Raw genomic sequence first — 25,120 nt, 5'->3', positions numbered from 1 at the left:
GAGAGTTTGCAATACAGGATATGAAGAGGACGATTCACGAAGAGCTAACCGATCGCCCACTTCGGTGACAAGACCGAGCTGGTGACGGAGACACATCCGTCCGCCTGAGCAAGCTGCAAAGGACTGAGCAGAGCTCAGCGACTAGGAACATGATGACTGTGGTGTGTACCCTGGGATCTACTCATTACGATAACGCTTGTGAACAGACGTGGTTGTAGGCCTTAAAGTTCGCGCCATGGAACTTTCACATGCATTCCTACGAGGAGCGACCTTGCTTGTCTCGACAGCCCGGATCGGTTAGGTCAAAAGATCTTTACCGATAGGTATACAAGACTTCGTTTTCGCCCCGAAGCTTTCTCAGGTACGAGTCTACGAAGATGGCAGACACAATCGGCACTGATGTTGACTCAAAGAAGCATCCCGCGCAAGTATCGGATCTTGACATTCGCCTTTTCGCAGTTTCCCCTAAGTCCGATTGACATGTCGAGAGTGTCTCACCAACTGATCGATAGTACCTCCCTAGTGCGAGGATCGTGCAGGGTACGAGGATACTAGAGACACGCGTTGGAAAGGGCTGGCATTCACGATCCCTCCATTGACGTAAATGCAGACTACGTGTAAACGACGTCAAAGCAGTCAGTCGGCTAAATATGCGCCTTCATATCCAGGCATTGGGCCTCAATAGCACTACCGCACGATCTCGATTACCTTCTTACTCTCTCATCGACTTCACGATCGACGCGAGACATTGACATGGCTGCGCCAGCAAGCAAGAGTGCTGACCAAATTGTGCACGATCTAGACGGCATGCAGCGTCCGGGTAACAATCAAGGCATTCAACACAAGACTATCCGGCGGCGCTCGTCCATGGCCAAGGCTTCATTGGCCCCCATCAAGACCGACTTGAAAGAGTCCTTAGTCACGGACGATTTGAAAGATGTGAAAATGACGAGGAGGAGGGCAGCAAGAGCTGTAAGTATCATGATGCATTTGAGGGCGCGCATGAGACCACACTAACCATCTCAGTGCGATCAATGTCGCCGGCGTAAATCGCGCTGCGATGGTCAGATGCACTGCAGCGCGTGCAAGGTAGTAGGGTGAGACTCGGTCATAAGCACAACTTGATTTGACTGCCACTGACGGTTGCTACAGGCTTCATTGCTCATATGGTCACACGATCAAGCAAACCAGGGGCCCATCCTATGTTGCTCACCTCGAGAACAAAGTCGACGAGCTGGAAGAGCGCCTTAAAACGAACACTTCCCCAACTGGAAATGGAGCCCTGCCCGCCAGATCTGCCTCACAATCGCCGACGTTTGACTCTTACAGTACTGCTCAATGCAGCCCTGCGATCTCAGATTGGACAGGTGTTCCTTTTACGGCTAAGTCCTCGCGTTCCAAGGAGCAGTGCGGTCTCGTTGGCCAGTTTCAGGGGCTTTCGCAGCAATCCCAGACGGCAGCTTATCTCACGAGCATAACCACGGAGCCACGAGGATTCTTTGGTATTGACATTTTACGCCAACTATGGAACCATTGCAGTGCGACGACTTCGTTGAATTCGGACAAGAGCGGCGACTCTTCACTCAAGCTCGTGCAAGCTCTCGATGCACCGCTTTCGATTGATACTCTACCCGTTCAAGGTGCGCCTCTACTACCCCCGAAGACGCAATTGATTCATTGGATCGGAGTCGCCTTCCAGGAAGTCCTCACTCTATTCCCTTTTGTAGACAGAGCCTCCGTGCAGATGGTCGTTTACCGTCTCTATGGCACAAACACCTTCGGACAAGACGCCAACGACAAAGACGAGTTAGCTCTGCTGTACGCTCTGTTAGCTCTTGGTCAGCGATTCGACACGGCGAAGACTCTCACCGCTGCGGAATTCAGAAGTCAAGGACTGGTATTCTTCGCTGCTGCACGTGGTATGGTCCCACTTCAGAATTGCGACAGGAGTCTTCCAGCTTTGCAGACGGTCCTTTGCCTGTCGCTCTACCTCAAGGCTGGCTCAGCTGTCACTCGCGCTCATGCCTTTGTGAGTGCCGCGGCGAGTGCTGGACTTCGGATTGGGCTACATGAACAGGTACCATGCTTTGCCGAGACTGAGCAGACGATTCGAAGACGAATTTGGTCGACCATTCGCTCGCTGGATGTCATCACCTCGAGCCTCTTGGGGATCCCGCATTTCGTCACCATTGCAACTTACGATGATGACCCTTTCCCTTCCCTGACGAATGGGTATGAAGAGGATCTGGTGATCAGTTCCGCCCACTCTCGCTTGATTACCATCCTGGGTCGAGCGATTGACAAGACTTACTCCAGTAACTCAGCGAAGAAACCAATGGGTCTTGGTTCGTTTGCGGTCCGGGAAGAGAGCATGAACGATGCGTGTAACGAGTTGGACTCTTGGGCGCAGAGTTGTCCACTGCTCGCCACGCCCATTGAGAATATGAGGAAGTAGGCGTCACCATTTCAGTGATTAATGAATTGCAGCTAATCCTCCCTCTCAGACCGCAACTGCTGCTCGCATATTCGCAAGCCTACGTGGAGCTCATCCTGTTCTCACCGTTCGTCCACCACCTCGCAAACTCCCCCGGCGTCAGCAGTGTCATGGAGTACACCTACGCCTACCGGGCCTTCCAAGCCGCAGTGAACGCCGTCAAAATCGCACAAGTCCTGCATAAACGTCTCTGGCTTAACGAAGCACACGGCATAACCTTGGACACCCTTGCCTTCGCCGGCGTGGTCCTCCTGACCGTCGAACAAACCAGCGCCGTGAACCATCTCCTCGTGGAAGCAGTTCAACGCAGCAAGCAAGCAAAAGAGCTCCTCCTGCTCGCATCGTTGCAGAACCCAGCTGCCGGGGAGGTTTGGGGGGTTTTATCAATGTCGGAGACGTTGATGAAGAACGAAGGGTCGCAGAGCTTTTCGACTTCTGCGTGGAAACAGACTGGAACGAATATGGTACTGCGGAGAGAAGCGTTACCGAAGCGACCTGCTACTTTGGTGTCGCAGGATAGTGGTGTCGATGTTGCGAGTCCTGTCGTTGGGTGCGTTAATCCGTCTTCTCTGCTTTCGGAGGACGAGGCGAAGGTGCTTTCGATGCCGATTGGAGTCGATGTCGTGATGGGTTGAATATCGAATGGTGGAGTCATGAACTGGAGACAAGGAAGGACGACCGGGAGTGTATTTGGCGATGGGGTTTGATCAAGGGCGGAGGGCGACAGATGGAAACGAATCTCAGCGCGGCGTTAGTGATGTACATGAGTACACGAATTGACGGTTATGATGGGAATATAGACCGGGCGACTGCCCAAAAGCATTGACGGCGTAGGCTTGCTACAATACTAGGACAGGATATGATACATTTCTGGCTGCTGTATACTGTACAACAGCCTTTCTTCCAGGCCAGCAAATGCTACACTCATACGCCTCGCTAATCCCATGCTTTTCCTCCTTTTAAACGCCTTCGCACATGCACAACGAAGCGAAGAACAAACCCGTCTAAAAGTAAGCAGCCCACCCGGAGAACAGCGTCGCTAAATGCCTCTCATCAGTTGCCTGCTGAATCAATTCATTGACAGTAGCAGCTGTGCTGAGCGTCTTCGACAACTTCTTCTCCACAATCGAAAGCGATCTATCTGCCTCGCCCGCCTCTTGCTCCCGTCTCTTGGAAGAGCCTTGTTGATCCGCCGCAACGCCATTGCGGCCCGTGTCCTGCGCTTCCTGCATGCGCTTGGCTCGGACTGGGGATAATGTCCAGTTGTATAAGGGATCGTATCGAAGCACGTTGAGTAAAGTCATGATGCTGTCTTTGTCGTCACGAACAGCGTCGAGCGTGAATTCGCAACATCGCCGGAACACGCCCTCGGTTCCGGTTGCACCCATGCCGTCCATAACGTCGCGAGTGAGCCGGAATGGAACCATCTCAGGAATAGGGAGAATCCGACCAGCTTCGAAAGCAACGCCAAGATCGATGTGAACGCACTCTCCGGTCTGCTGGTCGAGGAGGATATTGCTGCAGTGTCGATCCCCCAGCCCCAGAATATAGCCGAGTATCGATATGCTGGCGGTAGTGCGCGAGTAGTTGGTACGCTTCTCAAACCACTCGTCGGGGTCATCGAATAGCTCGAAGAAGAAGTGTCGTAGAACAGGGTGGAGGCGATCGCAGACTTTGCGGAACTCCTTGACTCGATGTTCAACCGACCCATCCTTGGCGGCATTGACGACGTCCCTTGCTCTCTGATCGTTGTAATCTTGTGGATGGTATCGCTTGTGAGCCGGCCTCAACCAGTCGTTGAACGGTATTGAGTTTGGTACAAACTCAATGATTCCGCATCCCGTAGTCAGTGGAATCACCTTGTACGTGCGAACCTTCAGATCTCGTTGCCGCGTGGCCTTGTGGTTCCTCAGCATCTTGCTGACCTCCTCAAACACCTGCTCCATGATAGCATCTTGACGTAAATCATCATCACCACTCTTGAAAAGTTGCTTGTATTCTTTGCCGTCTGAAGCGATCGCAGTCAACGTCTTGGGCGCGCTGAGACCATTCATGATGGTCAGCTTCTCCTCCCATTTGACCACAGTCGGGGTATCGCTGTAGTCACCGCTGGGCCGTAAAGGAAGACTGATCGTAGCCGGAGGTAGATCCAACGTTTGAATCTTGCGAGACACTCTGACTGCCGAAGGGTAGTCCTTCAATGGCGCTTTGCCTGATCTCGCATTTGGTGGCACTTCTTCGGCAAGCATCTTATAATACCGATCCGCGGTGAATATGCGATCCATGAGTGGCTTATGCGTAGCGTCTTTCGAGATGTGAGTGAATATAGTTGAAGCAGCCTGGAATCTCGACACAGCAGCGGGGTCAGAACTTGTGGGCTTCTGCTGAGCAGAGAACAAGTGGTGCATGCTGTGGTGAGGATGCTGTACGAAGATGCGGCAAAGAACCTTCTGCAGAGCTGCTTGAAAGGCGGTCGGCTCGTTCTCAACGCGTGACATGAGTTGATTCATCAACAGCACGAGCTTCCAGCTTGGCACAGATGGCAGGTATTTGGATACCACCCCGTTTGCTTCTTGGTCATCTGCATTCTCAAGCCATAGCGCGAAGAAGCGAAGCACACAGATGTCGTACTCGTCAGTTGCCCGAAGCGCATAGAGGTAGTTCTGCAAGCTTTGGTGGATGTAGAATTTGCGCCCAATTGCGAGTCGCTTCTCCTCGGCCTTGTCAATCTCGAGCCATTTCTCGGCTTTGCCCAGTTGCCTACTGAGGTCGGTCCTGTCCTGGCCATTCTTTTTCAAGTTCTTCATGGCAAGTCTGATGGCATCGACTTCTTCCTGCTTGCCCTGCCGCAGCTTGATGATACGATGGAAGTTCTCCACATTGCCTGGGTTTTGATACTCGTTGTCGCAGAACCTGGCGAACTCGTAGAAGACTTTTCCAGCTTCTTTGTCATCCTTTCTGTCTTTGAGGTGGTTGATAGCGGGCTTGAGGTATTTGCCAAGAATGTCTTCTGGCTTCTCCAGCCTTGCTTGCCCAAGTTGATGGCCCAGCTGGGCTAAGAGTCCAGCACGGCCGACGGGTAGGTCTTGAGCCTCCATGTCGGACATATTGAGCGCATCTCGGAGCATCCTTACCGACGAGGACGATTCTTCAGCCTGCCAAAGCACAGAAGCAGTCTCGACCTTTACAGCTGCTTCGACTTTGAGGTTCGTGGCAAGGCACTGGTCTACCATGGCACTCAGGTTGGTCGTCGCTGTGAGAGCTTCTTGTAACTTTGAGTGCTCGCGGCTAAGTTTCGAAAAGTCCAGTAAAGCTCCAACCTCAAAGTTGTAACATTGCTTGGTTGACAAATGCATTGCCTTCTGAAGACTCGGATTGTGCGTCAAGGTGCTGAACAATGTCTGCCGATTTGACAAGACCGCTTTGACGTCGTCAAACCTTGCCATATGCATCCAGTCGAGTCTCTGCTGCATGCTCTGCCATCTCGTTTGGACCTCAGATGGACTGATGCAGTTCAACAGCTCACCAATCTCCGTGATAGAAGCTAAAGTTGCGAGCCATGACCGATCTGGTAATTCGGACTTCTGACCAAGAACGCCGTGTTGAGCATGCTCAATAATGGATTTTTCCACCTTGCGTCGGACTTCGTGCAGATCATTGGCACGACTCAGCTCTTGGAACACGGAAAACAAGAGCGACGCATCGCTTTCATGTGTTTCAGGAGGTGTGATGTCCCATTGCTGCAGCGTCTTCGCGGCGCCTAGGAGCTCAGTCGATGGGCCTGCCGTACTGCCCCACCCGTGATTCAACAGCGCGTACGCGAGGCTGTTGAAATTCAGCGCGGAGAGTGATCGGACCATACCATTGGCATCTCTCTCTGAAATCTGATGCTGCGACTGCATTAGACTGTCCACCTGCGCAGAACGGAACATTAAGCTTCGCAACCCGTCTCGTTCATGGTCCAGCCGATTGAGAATGGAGTCGAGAGAGGCCGGTTGAGGCACACCGTAGAATGAGTCTGGCTCTTCCAGCTGCTGGTATATGGAGAGCAGCAAATCTTCCGATGCTTGCACGGGCTGTAATTGCGATGTTGACACCCGCGTAGACGACCGCTTGCTGGAATGGCTGGTGGGAGCAGAAGATTCCGCAAAAAGCAAGGCTGTAGTAGGCATGCCGCTCTTCGATGAAGCCTCAGCCAGAAGCAAGTAGTCAAGATCCAGCCATCGAAGTCGGTCAGCTTTGGTGGCTTCATTGGGATATGGTCGACTCTTCAGGTACAGGACGAGCTGCAACAAGAAACGTTGCTTGGGCTTGAGTGACGCTTCCGAGCGAGACAGACAGGCAACAATGGATGATGATAGCTCTGTGCGCAGGGTCGGCATCTTGTCGACCTCTTTGAACAACAGTATGTGGACGATGCTTGGCAGGAGGTCGATCGCCAAACCATCGATGCTCTGAATCATGGCAGCCAGCGAAGAGATGATTGGGCTATCAACAGCCCAGTTGCAGACCGTCACGGCCAACCTGGTTGCCCACTGCTCGAGTGTTTCTTCGTCTGTTGTCGCCAGAGCCTTCCGTAAGGCATTACCATCAACGGCGAAACTCGGGAATTGCATCGCGGCCGCAGGCTCATATCCGTAACTACCACTGATGAAGGCTTCTTCGATCTCGGGAGGCAACATCTTCTCGAACTCTCCTGCTTCATTTGCATCTTGGATAGGGGTCTCCAATATCCTGCGCAAAGTGAAGTCCGCCAAGCCAGCTTCAGTCCTATGCTTGGAGTACAAGAGCTCGGTGAGGCGCTCGGCAATGACTGCTTGAGAGTACAAGATCCCTTCGTTGCTGACTCTTGTCAGAATGGTTGCTTGCTCAGATGGTCCAGAACGTGAAAGAGCACGGGCGCTACTTCCGCTAGCTGCGTATGCGCGGCCTAGAGCTTGGACAGCCCATGTGGCGATACCGTCACTCATTCCACCAGATTGCATGACCTCCCACAGCTGCTGGGCATTTCGTACTGCTGCATCGTCATCGCCGAGACAATCGTCAGCTTTAGAAGACGGCTTCTGAAAATCAATGCCGAGAAGACCGATGGCCTCAAGCGAGTCTTTTCGGGAACATGACGGATGGTTGGCTCTCCACTGCTCCAAGAGGAACAACAGAATAATGCTCTCAGGGCTATCTCTGCGTGCATTTCCGGGAAGTTGTACTTGGCTGAGCGCACCTGTGAGGAGAGTGTGTGCACTGTTTTGCTGGCCAGCGGTAGCATCGGACAGAAACCTTACCAGCCACCCCTGAAACTCCATCATCTTCTTGAGAGTCGATGTATGTTGGCTTTCCTGAGTTGTGCGGTCTTGCTTCTTGTTTGAGTGGGCCCGCATCTGGAGAATCAGGAGAATCGATGTGCCCGTCAGGAAGAGTGGTTGCGTTCGCAAGTACTGGCGTCCGTGATGGAAGAGATATTGCAAGATGCCAATGGTGTCGTCGGCACATTCGCTGTCACTCACAAACGGCCGCAGAGAGTGGAGGAGCATCTCAATTGCAAATCCGCTGAAAGCAACGTCTCCCGCCATGCATATGAGGTCTCTCAGCCTTCGAATCATGAGGCAAGCATGTAAGGATCCCAGGGAGGCGTCAATCGCGTCAACCAGCATGCGCACGGCTAAGGTGAACATTGATGCAGTCCAGGGCTCGCTGTGGTTATAATTGATGCGTCTGCACAACCGCTCAATTTCGTCCGGTAAGTACTTGCCCCGAAAGTGAGGCTGCTGGCCGTCCGGCACTTCACGTTTCGAATGGCTGTAGCATTTCATCTCTTGTAGAGCGCTCCAAGCTGCGCTGTATCCTGGACGCTTCTCCATCCAAGTCTCACGGGGATCATCTTGGCGAGTTGTCAGGTAGAAGTGGCCCATGATTGTTGGATAGTGCGGCAACATCAACGAATTGGTCTCTTTTCCCAAGATCTCTCTCAGACACTCTTCGGACTGTCTGTTGGACTTGTCACCTGTTGTTGGTGTCGAAACATCATGACAAATGGCGTACGCGGTGCTTTTGGGCAAGGCTGACTTGACCAGGTCTCTCCGCAGAAGCTTGAGCGCTTTTGACATGACCTCCAAGCCCTCTATCGACTGCCACATGACCAACTGCGCACACACTTCGTTGCAATTGGTCGCGAGAAAATCTCCAAGAGAGCTGTACTGGAATGCTGCGTATGGCACGTCGCCCAGTTTTTCGTTGCTAGCGAGCCAAGTGTACAGGATCTGTGGTGCAAAGACCGAGAACAATTTGCGTGGCGATTTCGAAGGCACCTGAGATGCCAGCACCTTGATACAGCGTGTCGCATAGTCGCGTGATTCTGGTACTTTGGCTGCGCTCTCGAAAAGATGATATACGCATTGCGTGAGCAGCGACGGCCACGCGGCGGCAATCTTGGCAAGAAATAGGAGACGCACTGCGCCCGCTTCCACTAGCAGAACCTCTTTCTGCATGCTCGAGAGAAGATCTTCGAGCAGGTTGGCATGATAGGAGAGAACGTATAGGCCAAAGAGTTCAGGAATGCGGCTGGCCAGGTAGAACTGCATGGCGATACTATCTGTACCGAAGAGTTTGCACAGGCTTGACCTGGCAGACGGCGTGGGCGATTCGTCGTCTTCATCGTGTCCGTAATCGAGGTCGAAGTGACAGAGTTGTAGTAGCAGGGTTGCCAGCCGCTTCTGGACGTTTGGCGAAAGTAGCCCGCTCGGAAGGAATGTCTTCAGGTACCATTCGTAGATGTCCAAACCCAGTCCGTACAAAGACTTCTGACTCTTATCCGTCAAAAGCGAGACCAGACTTGAAGCAATGTCAAGGACGGTGCCGAGAGCTACTTCAGAACGTTTGAAAGCGTACTTGCTAACCAGCTTCATCAACTGCTCTAAAAGCGCTTCGGCGTCGTTGGCGTCTAGATTGAGGCCTAGCTTGGGCCACATCGTGATGATTTGGCGACTCGATAGTATGAAGACCTCCGATTGCGATAAAAGATAATCCAATGCAGTCGATGAAGCCCTCGCGGTGTTGTCGCTCTCATCATCTCTTAGCGCAATCAGACTGTTTGCATAAAGAGCAGTGCAGGATCTCAAGCTTGCTTTGCTGAAGTCTGCTTCGAGATCGTTCATAGGCTCCAATGCGCTGGCGATATTCTGGCTTTCTCTACTGTCTTGAGAGTCAATGGGCTCGTCAAGCTCCATTGCGTCGTCTTCGGCAATAGCCAGCTTCGCGTCTTCCCGGCGCGTGAGTGTGGCTTTTAGCGTTTCACAAATGAATTGCTCACATTGCGAAGGACTAGGAGGGTGACTTTCGGAACAGACTGTAAGCCCGGAGAACATCTTCGAAGTGGTTAAGAGCAGGGCATCTGCACTGGGGTCTTCGCAGCGTGAGGAAGACACATAGTCGCAAATGCCCTCGAAGAACGACCTGGCTTGTGTTTGCAGGTAGTTTTGCCGGCGAGTGTCTCGGTATGATACACATTCCGCAACATAGAGCATGGCAGTGGATGCCTTGCAAAGCATGGAGAACGCATCGGTCGAAGGCTTCTTAGTTTGCGCCTTCCACATCTCGTTGACTCGTGAGATTTCGGCCCCTAGATGGGTCAGAACCAATGCCTCTGTTGTTGTTCGCGGCAGAGTATTCGTCGCAGATGCAGTCGGCTTTTGTAATATGGAGTCGACATTCGCAACCACTTCTTCATCTGGAGCAAGGAGAAGATATGAGAGCATTGGCGAGTCGCGATTGCTATGGATCCACACGCAGGCTGGAGCATCCCAGTGTCGAAGTCCCGGCCACGAGGACTGATGTGTATACTGATTCACGCATGAATAGACGAGCGCTAACACGTCGTGGGCCTCATATGTCAGGCAGGATGCCACGTAAGTTTTGTCGTCAAGCCTGCTGGGAGTGAAGTTTCTTGACAGCCAGTTGACGATGCTATCAGAGGTTGCAGAGGACGTCCCGGGATTAATGTGCTGTGCTGCTTCTAGACATGATCTGAGAAGCCTTGATGAAGCATCTGACATGAGGTTTGGGCCACCAAGGTCGATTGAATGAGTGACCGTTTGCACGAGTTCCGACACCATAGTCTGTTGAACCAGGCGAAGCTCGAGCATCAAATGCAGCGCATGTGATGCTGCTCGACATGCCGACGTGTTGCTCAAAGCTCGAAATGACAGCTGCCAAATCGAAGCCCATTGCCCAGACAGTGAAGCATCTTGCGCAGAGACTTGCGCGGCGCAACAAGCCAGTGCAAGGTAAGCCCAAGACGATACATTTCCCGTGTCTTCGCTGCAACTGGCTGCAAGTGTGCTCGTGAGATGGGACAACTGCTCAGGGGCCAGTGACTTTTGCTGAACCAGAAAACATATCGTCTGGATGGCACAGGTCCTGGATTGAGGCGAGTCTCGCGAGGTTCCATCGATTAGTTGGGAGAGTTCGTCGTCGATTCGTGCGCGCTTTCTCGGTCGAGGCTCGATCGTATCGTCTTCTGGATCCATGTTACTGTCATGACCTGCAGATCCACCACTCTTGTTATTGCTCGTCAGAACATTGTAGATAGACGCTAGCATGAAGACAAGAGTCCAGTCAGCTTCGACAGTCTCATCCGTGCATCGAAGGCTAAATAGAACAGTGGCGACGTCGTTCTCTCTTGGAAGACCCACGTCCAGTCTTAGGTCGTCCATATTCAGCTGTCGTGCATCCTGGCGGCGGGAGTACTCATTTTGGAGAGCACTGGACAATCCAACAAGATCTGCTCGCAGAGTCACAGCTTGCGACGTTCGCATGGCGTGAAAGATGTACGGACGCAACAAAAGTAGCGTGATGAGCATCTCATTCTTGGCGGTCGACTTCGCGGCCCACAAATGGCTTATGAGGCGAACGAGATGGCTAGTAGCTTCCTGTGTAAGGCCAATGCTCTCTGCTCGGGACCATGTCAAGACGTTGTTGACAGCAGCGAAGGCGTTCTGGTGAGACCGTGTTGCGGCTGAGGAGGACTTTAGACTGTCAATGACCGTCCAGAGAATGTCGTGCGCTTTCAATAACAAGGGCACGGCAGGAGCTGCGGTCAATAGCCGCAGGCAAGCAATCATTTCGTCAGAGATGGGCTTCAGCATGGATCGAGAGCCTTGGGACCCTGTGTCACGGTAAGTCGAATGAGAAGATCGATAGCTGAGCCCAGGCGCCATCCCCATGGTAGAAGTGGGTTCAGCTCCATTGGTCGTTGGTGCATCGGCCTCAACTCGCTTGATGCAAGAGATGCAAAAATCGACAGTAGTTGCCCACCGCTGACCAAGAACTTCGACATGCGGTTGGTAGGTCAAGACAGCCCGCAGAGATTTGGCATAGTCCAGAGCCAATGGCTCACAGAAAGCACCGCCATTTTGGTAGAAGATAGTCTCAGTGACATGGTCGACGATCGAGTTGACACTCTTAGAAGTCAAGGCTCTAACACCCGCTTCAATCGACTGCCGCAACGCACTGGCGATTTCGGAGAGGCGTTTTGTGCATGTCGTTCGAGTCACCTGGGTCTTTGCCTTGACCAGCGAGGAGCGCACATCGAGGGCAACTTGGAACAGCGACTGACAGATGCTGAAGAATGAAGCTTCTTTCAATCCACCGACCCTGGAGCTGTTCTGGTTGTGACGGAGGATGTGCTTGAGGTCGGCCAGTCCTTCGGCTCGTTGCTTGGAGTTGCTCGACTGGATGTTCTCTGCAGCGTGTGAGACACGTTCCTCGATACTCATCGTCCATTTTCGCTCACCAAGGGCCTCCGCAAGAGTGATCTGTCCCGCCATGGTCGTGCTCACGCGACGAGGCGGCTGCAGTCAAGTCAAGTCATCAGGGTCAAGGGGGATGGTGTTCGCAGGAGAAGAAAGGGTTGTACTCGTCTGTTCACACCAAGTTCTGGCCGTAACCTGCTAGTCGCGTCACCGGCGTAGCATGGTGGATGGACGCATGTGCTCAAACAGCGCGATGAAGTGAAGTGAAGTGAATCTCGGCTAAAAACATGTCCCACGACTACTTGAGATGCGAACGCGAAACGCGTTATCCAAACTCCGACAAAGTTTCCAGCAAAACACCCCAAGCAACCACTTGACGACGGCATCTTGGAGTCGGCGGCGTTGGAGGGCTGGGACCTTGCGATCGCTTCATCTCGACCACACTCACCACCAACCTTCCCTACGCCATGGACGATATCGACGACCCCCTCACGCGCCTACAGATGCTGCAGCGAGACCTCAGCGCCTTCAACGAGACCCGGCTCGAGAACCTAGATCGATTGGAACTGGAACTCGCTGCTTGCCGCTCAGACTTGCAGCGCCTACTTCATCGGAATCGCAAGTCAGAACAGAGCCGTGCCAAGGTTGCTCCATCTACGACTCCTCCCCCGACCACCTTGACAATCGACAACGTCGACTATGAAGTCAACGAGCTGTTCCGGCAGAGTGCCTTATACGCCGCAGATGTGCTCGATCTGGACGAGCTCGAGGCTGCTCTTCTCTGCATTCGGTCCCAAAGTCTGATCCAAAATACTCAAGACCCCACGGCGCTGGCAATCAAGGCAGTGGTGCTGTTCCACGAGGAGCGGGTTGCTGTTCTGGAATGTGTCCGTATCATCATGCAGGGCAGTGTCGACGGGGAGACGGACGAACAAGTTCAAGATGAGTTTCGAGGTATAGTCAGACAGTCGTTGGTCGGCCAAGGTGGACAAGCCGATGGCTCTGCATACTGGAACAAATGCATGGAAGGCTTGAGCGATATCGAGGCTTTCATCACAAAAGTCGCCACTGAGAAGGACAAGGCCATTATGACTGGGGAAGATCTGTCCGGAATAAAAGGTGAATGGCTCGTGGTCCAGCGCATGCTCCTCACGCGGCAGCACGAGTCCATGGCATCCATTGTGTCGTACTTGATGCGAGGCGGGTGGGTTCAGGCAGAACAATATCGAGGGTTTCTGAGCAGAGCCGCATCAGTGGACATACCTGCAGACATTGCGATCCACTACCTGCCCTCACTCATCAGTGGCTCCGCAACATTCGCATGCGATCATGCGACCACGACCCCCGAAGCCGCCGCCAGCATTTATAACCTCTTCGCCGCAGGCTCTGGACAATTGCAGTGGAGGAACAACGACCTTCAGGCAGCTGCGACCGTATTCTGGCTTGCTGAATACAATGCCGGATTCACTGCTGGTAACGGAGCGTACAACCAAGGCTCGGCCAGCCAGACTCGCGAAGACAACGCCCGAGCAAAGCTCTTCTTCGACGCTTTGAAAGGAAATGCGCTTCGCTACATTCTTGCAACTGCCTCCTTCCTGAAACCCGTCGTATGGCATGATCCAGCTCGAACGGCAATCGTGTATCATCTGGCTCACGATGGCCTTGTTATTCCAGTAGAAGCCCCTCGGCCGTCACCAGATTTTTCAAACATGACCATGCGAGAGTTGCAAGTCTTCGGGGAGGCCATGGTCGCGAACATGTCTGATGCGCTTCGGAAGCTCAAGGTGGAAGAAGATGAAAACAGACGAGCCCTACTCTCTCAATCGACCAACGCTGTCGATCACGAACTCGACCTTGAGCGTTTCATGGTCATTCTGGCTTATGCGTGGCATGACGACGCTGAAGCCGCGAATGAGCTCTGGTGGGCGAATCGCGAGTCAAATTTGTTTGGTTTCCTAAGATTCGTATCGCAGAGACTGTCCACGCCCAGGGTTGCTGCTTTGTGCACGCTGTTGCAATCTATCGCATGCGACGAAAAGACTGCGAATGCTGCGCACCGCTTCCTGCTTGAAGATGCGGCAATGATTGGCGGCAAGGTGCGCAAGACATACGCCATAAGTTGGTCACAAATCTTCAGCGAGCTCGAATTGTACGCTTCTACGTTGAAGGACCGCCCGTCAGCACCGAAGACCAGCCCAGGTCAGGATCTCGAGCTCGACGAGATGGTCCTTGAAGAAGGGGAGACTAGTGTCATGCTCGAGTCGTACCTGGGACTGACAGCACGGATATGTCGCAACAGCCCAGACGCGCGGAACTGGTTGCTAAAAGAACAGACCTTCCACCTCGGCGAGGTCATGTTTCAACTCCTGCGTAGCGCTGACTATGCGCGGATTCGTGCATGCTGTCTGGAGCTTTTGACAGCGTTCCTGACTGACAACTCGATTGAAGTTCGGAATGGCTTGTGGGTGTTGTTTGACAGTTGGGTGTCAAGTGGAGGACTTGATGGCTCCAGTGCAGCAAGACCTCCTGGAAGACGTCAGTACCAAGCCAAGCATTACCTGTCGTCATATGCCGCAGATTCAGAGGCGGGCGCAGCCATGGTTGCCTTTATCAACGCTCTTGCCAGTCCTATGGCCGGCACTGCTGAGCAGTTACTCGATCAACTGCCCTTTCCAGAGGCTCTTGGACGCCCACACCGCCATGAAGGGATCCACTCATATGTCGACTTCGTTATGGACGACGTCCTGGCTCGCAAAATCACGCCCATGCAGCCCGACGAGCCCTTGCTGCATATCCTGCGTTACGAGTGCCTCCACTTTGCCTTTCAATGTTTGTCGACGTTCAACGAGGACATTGTCTTGGTGGCGAACACGACCAACGCGGAGATTGATTCAGCCATGGAGACGAAATCTTTCGTCCGATACGCTTCACTGCATCCATTTGCACGCGTCATGGAATGGCTCTTCGACAAGAAGGTGGCCAGTTCGCTTTTTATGTCCCTGCAGCAAAGCCAAGATGCATTGAATGATGCCGATCCCAACTCTCCGCTCGTACAGTCGACTTTGAAGGCTGCTCAAGTTCTCCTTTTGGCTTGGGATCTGCAGCCTACATATTTCGATCTTGTGCGACCTACCATTGTGTCTCACAATCCGAAGACGCAACCCATCAGCGCAACATGGACCTCAATCGATGAGATCTTCCTTACACACCTTAGCACTGTGATGGACATTGCCCAGCTTACCACATGCGGGCAAGTGGACATTGGTCTTGAATGCATAAAGCTGCTGGAAAAGATCGGCGCTTCTCGCAAGCTATCAGAGACGGCTGGAGGACAATACGGATCAAGGATCATAAGTGTCTTGACGCCTGTCAGTGATTCCTTGACCACACAACTGACGGCGGAATTCACCCTTCTGGAATGGGACCTCGAAAGCAACGATGAGCCACTCAAAGTGGTTCGAGCCCGGGCAGTTCTGAATCTACTAAAGGCGAGTCTGAAGATGTCGGATCGAACGCCTGGCTTGGCACACACTCTGCTTGGCTTCAGATGCCGTGAGCGTGTGGTCGAGGTACCACCAGAAAGCCCTTTCGACAGGTCCGAATCGCTGTTTCATGCGATTGCCGCCTGTGCTGGCAGCTCGCCGACAATCACACCACAGTACGGAAACACTTCGTGGTTACTCGCTCTGAAGCGCGGCTGTCTGGAAGTCATCCTGAAGCTCGCAGTGCATCCACTGACCGCGCGCATCGTTCAGCCGATCCTGCGCTCTATGGACCTACTTGGTGCCGTCTCCCACAACCTGGCGCCGGCATCAGCGAGCCCTTCCTGGGATGGCAAGGTGCTGTCTGACGTCGACCTACTCCGAAGCACTTCGGCTTACTCCCTACGAGACTTCATGAGAGTTCGCGAGTCATTTTTCGAGATTGCGTCGACGGAGCTGCGCACTGCTGCCACGCAATCCGCATACTCAGTGCAAGAGAAAATCGTGAGCATACTGCTTGGGACTATCAAATTGCCGACCGGTGAAGAGGTTTCCACGGCATCCATATTCGAACTTTTTGACTTCTTCGACGCGGAGACGACAAGCCCGTTCGACCTACCGCCTAGCAAATTCTTCGGCGACGACGTCTCTGCCTGCACCAAGGAAGACCCCGAGACAGGAATATCGTTCGACTTGAAGATGGCAAACCTGTTCCTTGTTCTTCGCAAGAAGCAACTCAAGGACAAGGGCATAATCCAGGATGCCACACAAGAGACCGCTGCTGACGACGAGATTGTATCAACATGCAACGCCATGATGAGCCAGAACAGCTTCACGGCCATTCAGAGTGCACGTTTGGCCGCTCTAGAGGCGTGGACAGATCTCGTGTCTATGATCGTCACCACAGGAGGCATGCAACAGGCCGACGTTATTGCGTTGTCACTCCAAGGCCTCTTGGTGACCTTACCAAAGTTTGAAAGATCGCTCTCGGACAATATGGACGCTGCTGCTCTGCTCGCCAAGTTGACATTGAATTTCACGCAAGCAATCATTCCTGCTTCACAAGGATCATCCGATCAGACTGCCAGCGTCGCCATCGAACGCATGCTATCCGCATTTAGGGTGTCTTTGAAGGTCATCACAGACAGCACTACAGATCTGGGCTTGCGAGACGTGGCTTACCGAACTTGTTGCGCCGTCCTGGCATCGATACCCAATGTGCCCACGACAGGTCGAAATTCTCAAGCCGCTAGCGCGAGGCAGCTTTTGCAGCTAGTTCAGAATGCCGGAGAGCGATTGCTGGCAGTGACAACAGAAGACACATTCTCAGGACGTGGCGCCACCTGCGTCTCGGCCCTCCTTTTCTTGGACGGCTTGGTCCTGCTTTTCCAGGGCTTGAAAGCCAACACACAGATGCTGCGAGGGTTGATGAAACTCAATTTCGTTCCAGTGCTCATTGATACTGGCATCGGCAACGTCGCCAGTGCGTTCAAGAGTGATGATGAGACGATCGCCACTATGGCGTTCTACCATACTGCAATGGCTCTACTGCTACGTCTTTGCAACACGGTAGACGGTGCGCAGCTGGTCATCAACTCAGGACTGTTTCCCGCTATCGAAGAGAGCAAGCTATTCAGCACCGATCCCGACATTGGCCTCGACATTGAGAATCCAGCAGCTTTGGAGGAGTTCTACGCTTTCTTGGGCGATGTGGTACGTTTGATGACCGCGACTGTTGTTCAGAAAGGCGCAGGTTTGGCCAAGTCTTTCCTGCAACAACATCACTTCACTGTGCAGGCGATCTTGAAGCAGGCCACAAGGGGTCAGGCATTGGATGCAGCCGAAGAGCTCTGCAGGCTGCTGATGGCGTCAGGCTTCCTCGAGGTGAGTTTGCTGTAGAGTGACTCTGATATGTCTGAACTTGCTGACCACTATCTAGGACGATCAATCATCGTCAGGAGCGACATTCACGAATGGATTCACATGAAAGGTCCAAAATAGCAGACGTGAAGTCGAGCGGAAGCGTCCGCCACCCAAACTTAGCGCCAATCAATCCCTGCCACAACCAATCAGCTGGCGTACCAACCAAAAGCCCAACTCCTCGAAGCGCCGTACAACACTTGTACCGGCCAGCAGGCGTTTCAAGTCGTGCACCCAAGACCAACCATCGCCCCTCCGTCAGCCCTAACAACAGACGCCCAATCTGTGCGAGGCCACAAGGCAGGCCTCAGAATAGCCTCCAACGGCTATCCAAGGCCATCGCACAAGCGCCTGCGAGATTGAACAAGCCCTTCCAAGTGGTCGGTATGGCGTGGCCGGCACGATTGTCTGCCAGAAGATCCATGTATGTGACTGCGTGCAGCACCACGCTTGTAGGCGCTGTGGGCTAAACGCGGGGATGCATGACTGCGTGTGGAAAGGAAAAAGATTTGCGAACGCAATGCAATGTCGAGGCGAGGGTGGTACAGACGTGCAGGGAAGTGTCAGTCGTGTGTGTTGATATAGCGTGAATGGGAAGCTTTTCTACTTGCTCCTCCTCTTCGAGCGGGCTATGAGAGAGCTTGATCATTGACCACATTTTACTTTATACCCAGCTCACTTCCTCTTCTTTCACTGCCTCTCTTCCGAGAAGACCTTTACCATTCTCAGTCACTCCTTCAACGAACGGCCAACAACACACATACAATCCCACAATGGCAGCCCGCCTCCGCATCCCCACGCTCGCGCTGGCCGCCCTCTCCATCGGCCTCAACGTCGCCATCCTAGGCTGCGCCGGCCGCACCCTCAACGTCTTCATGCAAGAACGCTACACGAGCACGTGGTTCATGCCCGTGTGGTCCTCGCACTTCGACACCCGCGAACTCTGGGCGTTGATAGGCACATCCGCCGCAGTCCTCGTGCTCAATCTCATCCTCACGGCGGGGTTGTTCGCTGGATCGGTACGTCTTTCACCCTCTCCATCGTCTATCAAGGTCGAAGAGTCAACACTGATGCGTGTTGGTGAAATAGTTACCAGCCAACCTCCTCATCCTCACCTCCAGCTCCCTGAGCTCCGCCGTCTCCCTCATCGCCATCATCTTCTCCTCCGTGCTGAACAACCAAGCCCCCAACAGCGACACTCTGCAAACGTGGACGTGTCGCTGGCGGGATGTCGCCGACGAAGGCGTGCCGAGGAATTATGATACGCTTTGCCATGAGACTGTACGTTCACTCACCTTTTTCTTCGCCTTCGCCTTCGTCTTCCATCCATGCCACCCCATACCCTTTACTGATATGTCTTCATACTTGCAGCGCTTCGCATACTACACCACCATCCCCTCCCTCATCCTCCAACTCCTCCTGCTCGGCCTCGCGCTCTACACCTTCTTCGTCGCGGGCCGCAAGGCGCGGGGTTTGAGACTCGAGGGGGAGAAGGATCATGAACTCGGGGATGTGAGGCAATTGAGCGTGGAGACGAAGATGGAGAGTCCGAAGAGTGGGACGGACAGTTTGGGGATTGTGGCGGGGGGTGGGAGGGGGAAGTTTTCTTAAGTTGTGTGAGGGGATGGGAGAGGTATGTGGAGGAGGGGGAATGTGTGATTGGGGAGGGATGTGATTGACACGCTCCCTGCATGGAGAAGCGTACGCCGCTATGAAAGTTCGTTGTTGTTTTCGTTGTTCTTGTTTGTTCTTGTAGTGGTATCTCGCTAGGCCATTGTAACCATTATATCTATCCCATGCTCCCAGTCCCCCTCCTCTTCTCTTCCCTTTCCATTCCCTTCTCTTTCCAACAAACAAAACCTTTCCAGCACGACTCTAGGGTATCATATCCATATCTATGAGTATAAAAACGCTCCGCGCAAGACAGACAAAAAAAACATCGAAAAACGACAGTTAGGCATCCAAAACGATCCATATTTCTACTCAACTCTTCGTCCCCGAACTCTTCCTAAACGCCGACAAAAAACTCTTCCGCTTCCCGACCTTCAGCGACTTGGTCGATTTCGTGTCGCTGATTTCCTGGGGACTGCTCATTGGAATCTCAGGGATCTTCGGGACTGCCGTGATCGTCGACCGTCGCTTCGCCGTGTTCGCTGTCGGTTCGTCCTTCTCTTTCGTCGTCATCTCCGTGAGCACTTCCTTGGAGGGTTTCTCGAGAATCGTCGGTTCTGTGCCGAAGGGCTTGAGTTGTAGGGGTGTGCCCATGATCCCGTCGAGATAGCTGTCCCTCGGCCGGGGTTTGTTGTCGTCGACAGGGGGTTGTGGTGATGCGTTTTTACTGTGGCGAGACTTGGTGCTGGATTTTGATGGGTCAATCTTCAGGAACGAAGGCGGGCGGTCTCGTTTCGACGGTGGGACTGAAGATAGTCTCGCGGGTGGGTTTATGGGCGCTGTCGTCAGGCCTTGACTCTTGATCTGATCTTGAATCGAAGTGGTTCCCGCAGAGAAAGTCCTCGGCCTTCGCGGTTTTGTCGCGCTTGGGGGACTCAAATCCTTATCCGAAACACCATTCATTCGCAACCCGTTCGAACTGCTCGACCCAGAATGTCCATGTGATGTTGATGGTCGCGTGTTGTCCACTTCCACCGCAGGCAGCTCGAACACGCCCATTGGCGACAAAATAGCTGTTGGCGCGATAGGTGTAATACTCTTCCTCGCTTCTACTGGAGCCTTATCCGATTTCTCCTTCTCTTTCGACTCCGGTCGTTTCGGCTCCTCTAGCTTGGGTTCCTCCACAGTCGTCTCCATCACCTTAGATTCCACAATCTTCGGCTCAGAGTCCAACTTCGACACACTCTTCTTAAACGAAGGTATGCTCTTCCGTCCGTTCGATATCGCCCTTCGAACAGCTCCCGTATTTTCCCCAGATTGCTGCTTCTCTTGCCGCTCAATCTCGCCCAACATTGTCGTGCCGTTGATCGCAAAGTTCTCCTCTGGGATCGGCTGAAATTTCACGATCCCTCGCTCTGGCGGCACACTCAAGATGTCCGCCATGAAAGATTGTATCAACGCTGCGTTTCGCTTGTTCATCGTCGGGCCCATTTGCGATGGAACGGTCGATATCGAGAGGATATAGCAGGGGTCGAACGTCCCTCCCAATGCGAGGCACGCGCTGTGATCGACTTTGATCATGATCGAAGAATCGGGTCTCGTGTATCGTGCGGCAAGGTGATATGAGAGGTCCGTCACCAGCGTGAATTCGTCTTTGATCTTCTCCAACGTTAGCACTTCCAACGTTTCCGCCCATACTTGCCACAACGTACAATGACATTCGTGCGTAGTTCAGCGATAACAGGCGACTCTCGTTGCACCCTCTCCCGAACATTGCTGTTGACGTTCTCCTTATACTGGAACTGCTCCTCGTAATATTGCGTCCGCTGCTTGGCCGAATTGTTGTAATTCGCAATCATGGTGTTGCGATCTCCAAGATGTTTCTGCAGAAACTCGTCGATATCGTTCTTGCCTATGAGCGACGCGTAGGCGTTCGCAGCGACAAGACTGCCACGATTCCCGTTGAAATTGACCGATTGGAAAGACTGTATCGACTGCGTAGAGTCCCGCTTGCCGTGCGTAGGGACCTGCGGTTTATTATTGTTGCTGTGAAAGGTGGCAGGCGCAGGCGCAGTGGTGCTGAGCTTGTTGTTCATGGGACGCTGAAGGTCAAACGAGTAAGTCGAATGCGAGTCACCAGATCCTTTGGTCGAGTGTGGCATGTCGTTTCAGGAAGGGGACACAAGTGTGGAGCGGGTGTCACCCTTTCGGACCCAGCAGATGACCTTTTCTGACAGTTTCGTCCGGCGCTCGATCACTCTGACAGGGAGCGTCTGCAGGCGACCAGGCCGCGAGAAAAGAACTCGAAAAGAGGCGACGATTAGCGACATGCGGAGCGCACTTCTACAAGTAACGACGCAGCCCTGTCGTGTAAATGATGATGGATGATCGTCGTTGATTGGCTCGTGCTGGCAGTTGCTGGCGTGTTGGGACGCTTCAGGAGGGAGTCGATTGCGTGATAAGAAACGACGAAAGTAAGCAGGCAGATGATCCTGTAATAAAGAACGTGGCGGCGAGGCTCGGCAGCGACGAGAATATGTAACGAGTCGAGTCGCAAAGGTGTGAGGTGCTTCACGGTAGGCTGGGGAGCGGGATGATCCAAGTCAGGGTGTTCATATCAATGCCGGACCATGGATCGAAACCAGCAGGACAATGTTGGACGAGCTGGATCCCTCGGAGCTGGCGCGCGGGTCGATTCGACAGCTTCTATCTTGTGTCGGCGGCGGAGGAGGCACGCTGGATGTCTCTCATTTCTTGGGCCGTTGGGCTATGCCAGTGCAGGCTGTCGGAAGAAGGGTTTTGGAGGCTCGTTTCAGGTTCCAGTCTGAACCAACGACGTGTCACAGTGCGGTGAACATATCCGGCCTTCGGCCCCTCAATGGCATGTTTTGCAGGGATAATCGACGTATCGCCGCGCATCAACTTTCTTGCTTTCGAGAAGTGAGGTGCATTCGCATTGCATTGGGTGGGAAGGGAGCATCCGCGCCGCTGTTTTGTGGATCCAGGGGTCAAGGGAGCCGAGAAGAGCGGGAGGCGTTGTCCTCCACCCACCAACTGCGTGCAAGAATCGGTGGCATGTCATCTTTCTCAAGTCCTATCTTGGGATGCTCGCAGCAGTGTGAAGAGATCGTCTGCGGGGTTAAGAAAGAGCACATAATATCCGCAAGCAAGATACACCTTCTGCCATCCTCAACGGTCACCCCAAAAATCACGGACATCACCACACGCATCGAGCACGAAAGCTGACACCGGACTCTCAAGGGAACAAGAGTCGCGGACTTCACTCTCTTGTCTGACCAAAGACCCGGTTCGCTGTCAACCCAAAGCAACATTCGAACCGGGCTTTCCCACCAGCAAAGACCGAGAGAGATCTTGCAGAACCTGGGTCGCCGTGAGATCTTCATAACAGCGCTTATTCCCTTTTCGGAGCCCAGCCCGTTTAGGAAAGTACACATGGAAAAGGGTTGCGCATCGCGCCAACGACCGTTGCGACTACTTGCGAAGAAGGGGATATGCAGATGGAATGACTGAAAACGGTTTGTAGAGGAAGAACCAGCTGTCACATGTTTGTCCGTCCGTCCACATGGTCTGCTTACCTTCGTGGCGAGCTGGAAGATGCATTATCGATCCATGCGAACACCACCTCCGCTACAGAGGAATGTCGTGAGTGTAGCTGGGAGTCGAGGATGTCATGAACAGAACGACAGAGATACGTGGCGCTGTGTCCGACGACGCTTCCCAGCACCGAGAAATGCCGTGCCTGCCGAATGCTGCGGGAAAGCTTCCGGAGACCAGGAAATTTGAAGCGGACAGCATGTAATGAGCATGCGTCGTCACTTCTCGCTGGTAAGTTGGCCATGTGTTTCGAGTGTCAAGAGAGATGGAGCAACATGTGCAGGGAATTGGGCATGGAAAGCAACGCATCCCGGTCGAGGAGGTGTCGTCCTTGAGAGCTGCCTTGCTCAATATCATGTCAATCTATTTTACAACTGTACTGCTCTTCATGCTCTCCATCCCGTGCTGTACACCCTCAAACGCTGCACCCCAGAGAGAAGACATTGTAGGTATCAGTAAGTACATGCTTTCGAAACGCCATCCTTATGCAAACATCACCATATGCAAGCTGGGGACATTTCCTTCTACCGCCTACCCAGACCCCACTTCGCTATCCTCTCTTGAATATCATTCCATGGGATATCGCGAAGCGTCACATTCTCCTCTTCGCCTTGTTGCAACACCACTGTCGGCGCTCCGGATCCGTTTCCGCGGTTCTTTACTTGGCCGCTGAAAACCTGCTTCGCAACACGCCTGAGATCCTTCATCGTCACGTTTTCGATGTTCGACACCATCTCCTTGACTGGAACACGTCGACCGTGGACCTGAACTTGTCGGCCAAGATCTTCGAGCTCGACCATACGGGATTCCAGGTTCATGAGGAGCGACGAGCGTAGTTGGTTCTTGGCGCGGTTGACTTCGATCTCGGAAAGTCTACCAAGTCCAGTTTCTGTACTCAATAGACTCAACTCACGGGCCATCGTATCGAGCATGCGAGGTACAAACTGGGTTGCGCAGCTTGCTGAAATGCCAAACAAGCCAGAATCGGTATAAGCGTGGTTGAAAGCGACGCAGTTCTCGACCCAGCCGTATTGGTTCAAAACATTAGTGTACAAGCGGCTGTACATCCCTTTTCCAGGTCCACCAGCGGAGAACGACCCTCCTCCTCCCAGAAGTGTTTGCAGAGTCGCCAGAGCGTAGATGTCTGGCGAAGAGATTGGAAGAGATTCGAATGCCAGATGGATGTGTGATACCCGAGGGAGAGCCGGGCTCGGAGGAATGGGCAGAGGAGGTAATGTGAGGAAGCCACCAGTATAATGGGATGGGACGTCGTAGTCGATAGGCTGCTCGAGTGGATGAGGGATGATTTGAGATGGGTCGAGCGGAGAGACGGTGGCCTTTTGCGAAGCAGACGTCGAGAGGTTCTTCAGAAATGGTAATCTTGACATCAGCCTGGAGTCGTTCTGCGGTGGGACTTGAGAAGTTGGATATGGCGGTTGGACTTGTTGCGCGTGTTGCGACTCGGTCGATGAAGTGTAGGAGCTCGCTGGGTCGGTCATATCGCCAAAATATTGTTGTGTGAGCTTGACTGCATCTGCGTGGTCGACTCCCGCGAAAGCGACCACCATCCGCTCTGGTCGAAAGAAGGCCTTTCTATAAGCCTCAACTGTGCGTCGATCTATGACATCCAGTCTTTCTTTGGGGCAGAGTAGTGGGTTGCCCAGTGTGTTGTCCTTGTACGCAGCCATATGTACCAGTTCCGGCAGTATCAGCTCAGGCTTCCCCCAGATTTCGCCAATTTCATAATCTGCCGTCTCCAGTTGTCTCTCCACCTCTTCTTCTGTGATGTTTGGTTCTCTTATCGTTTCTGCCAGCAGCGCCACCGCGTCGGGGACTGCAGAGTTGAAGGTCGCTGATTGATACATTAAGCTTTCTCTTGATGATGCGCACTGGATATTCCCTCCCAGATTCTCCATCGATTCCAGCATCTGGTCTGCGCTTCGCTTCGTTGTGGATTTAAAGGCGAGTCGATCGATGATGTGTGACACTCCGCGAAGGGCTTCATTTTCGTATCGTGAGCCGGCGTCGATGTATACTCCAATACCAGAGAAATGTCCAGGCAGATCCTCAGTCGCTACTCTGATGCCGTTGTTGAGGGTTGTTATCTTGTCGAGCTCTGTCGGATCTCGCTCGGAGGGAGAGTTGGAGACTGATGCATATTGCCGCAGTTTGGTAGGGTTTCGCAGGGCAGTCTTGGCGCCTCGTGAAAGGTGTCGGGGTAGCGACAGCGTCTTGCTCATGACGGGCAGACG

The 25,120-nt window shown here is 53.2% G+C and overlaps 6 protein-coding genes across 6 annotated transcripts; 3 read left to right on the top strand and 3 right to left on the bottom strand.

Annotated features, from left to right (window-relative positions):
* Positions 1 to 753: 753 nt before the first annotated feature.
* On the top strand, positions 754 to 3,129 carry M409DRAFT_59088 (uncharacterized protein; the record flags this gene model as incomplete). Its single annotated transcript, XM_033814094.1, has 4 exons — positions 754 to 972; positions 1,027 to 1,097; positions 1,153 to 2,451; positions 2,505 to 3,129. 4 exons carry the CDS (start codon positions 754 to 756, stop codon positions 3,127 to 3,129), a joined length of 2,214 nt encoding a protein of 737 aa, XP_033662262.1.
* A 369-nt stretch (positions 3,130 to 3,498) lies between these two features.
* Positions 3,499 to 12,315, bottom strand: M409DRAFT_28107 (uncharacterized protein; the record flags this gene model as incomplete). Its single annotated transcript, XM_033808879.1, has 1 exon — positions 3,499 to 12,315. The coding sequence occupies one exon, from the start codon at positions 12,313 to 12,315 to the stop codon at positions 3,499 to 3,501; it is 8,817 nt and encodes a 2,938-aa protein (XP_033662261.1).
* Positions 12,316 to 12,707: 392 nt separating this feature from the next.
* Positions 12,708 to 17,709, top strand: M409DRAFT_69744 (uncharacterized protein; the record flags this gene model as incomplete). Its single annotated transcript, XM_033818420.1, has 2 exons — positions 12,708 to 17,606; positions 17,662 to 17,709. 2 exons carry the CDS (start codon positions 12,708 to 12,710, stop codon positions 17,707 to 17,709), a joined length of 4,947 nt encoding a protein of 1,648 aa, XP_033662260.1.
* A 706-nt stretch (positions 17,710 to 18,415) lies between these two features.
* Positions 18,416 to 19,253, top strand: M409DRAFT_28105 (uncharacterized protein; the record flags this gene model as incomplete). The annotated part of the gene is made up of 3 exons (XM_033808878.1): positions 18,416 to 18,661; positions 18,732 to 18,923; positions 19,014 to 19,253. The coding sequence occupies 3 exons, from the start codon at positions 18,416 to 18,418 to the stop codon at positions 19,251 to 19,253; spliced, it is 678 nt and encodes a 225-aa protein (XP_033662259.1).
* Positions 19,254 to 19,625: 372 nt separating this feature from the next.
* On the bottom strand, positions 19,626 to 21,415 carry M409DRAFT_28104 (uncharacterized protein; the record flags this gene model as incomplete). The annotated part of the gene is made up of 2 exons (XM_033808877.1): positions 19,626 to 20,912; positions 20,966 to 21,415. 2 exons carry the CDS (start codon positions 21,413 to 21,415, stop codon positions 19,626 to 19,628), a joined length of 1,737 nt encoding a protein of 578 aa, XP_033662258.1.
* Positions 21,416 to 23,392: 1,977 nt separating this feature from the next.
* M409DRAFT_69741 (uncharacterized protein) lies at positions 23,393 to 25,108 on the bottom strand (the record flags this gene model as incomplete). The annotated part of the gene is made up of 1 exon (XM_033818419.1): positions 23,393 to 25,108. The coding sequence occupies one exon, from the start codon at positions 25,106 to 25,108 to the stop codon at positions 23,393 to 23,395; it is 1,716 nt and encodes a 571-aa protein (XP_033662257.1).
* Between the last annotated feature and the right edge of the window lie 12 nt (positions 25,109 to 25,120).

This window comes from Zasmidium cellare, assembly GCF_010093935.1.
Source record: "Zasmidium cellare ATCC 36951 unplaced genomic scaffold M409scaffold_41, whole genome shotgun sequence".
Classification (NCBI taxonomy): Eukaryota; Fungi; Ascomycota; class Dothideomycetes; order Mycosphaerellales; family Mycosphaerellaceae; genus Zasmidium; species Zasmidium cellare.
This window is presented reverse-complemented; position numbering and strand designations above follow the sequence as displayed.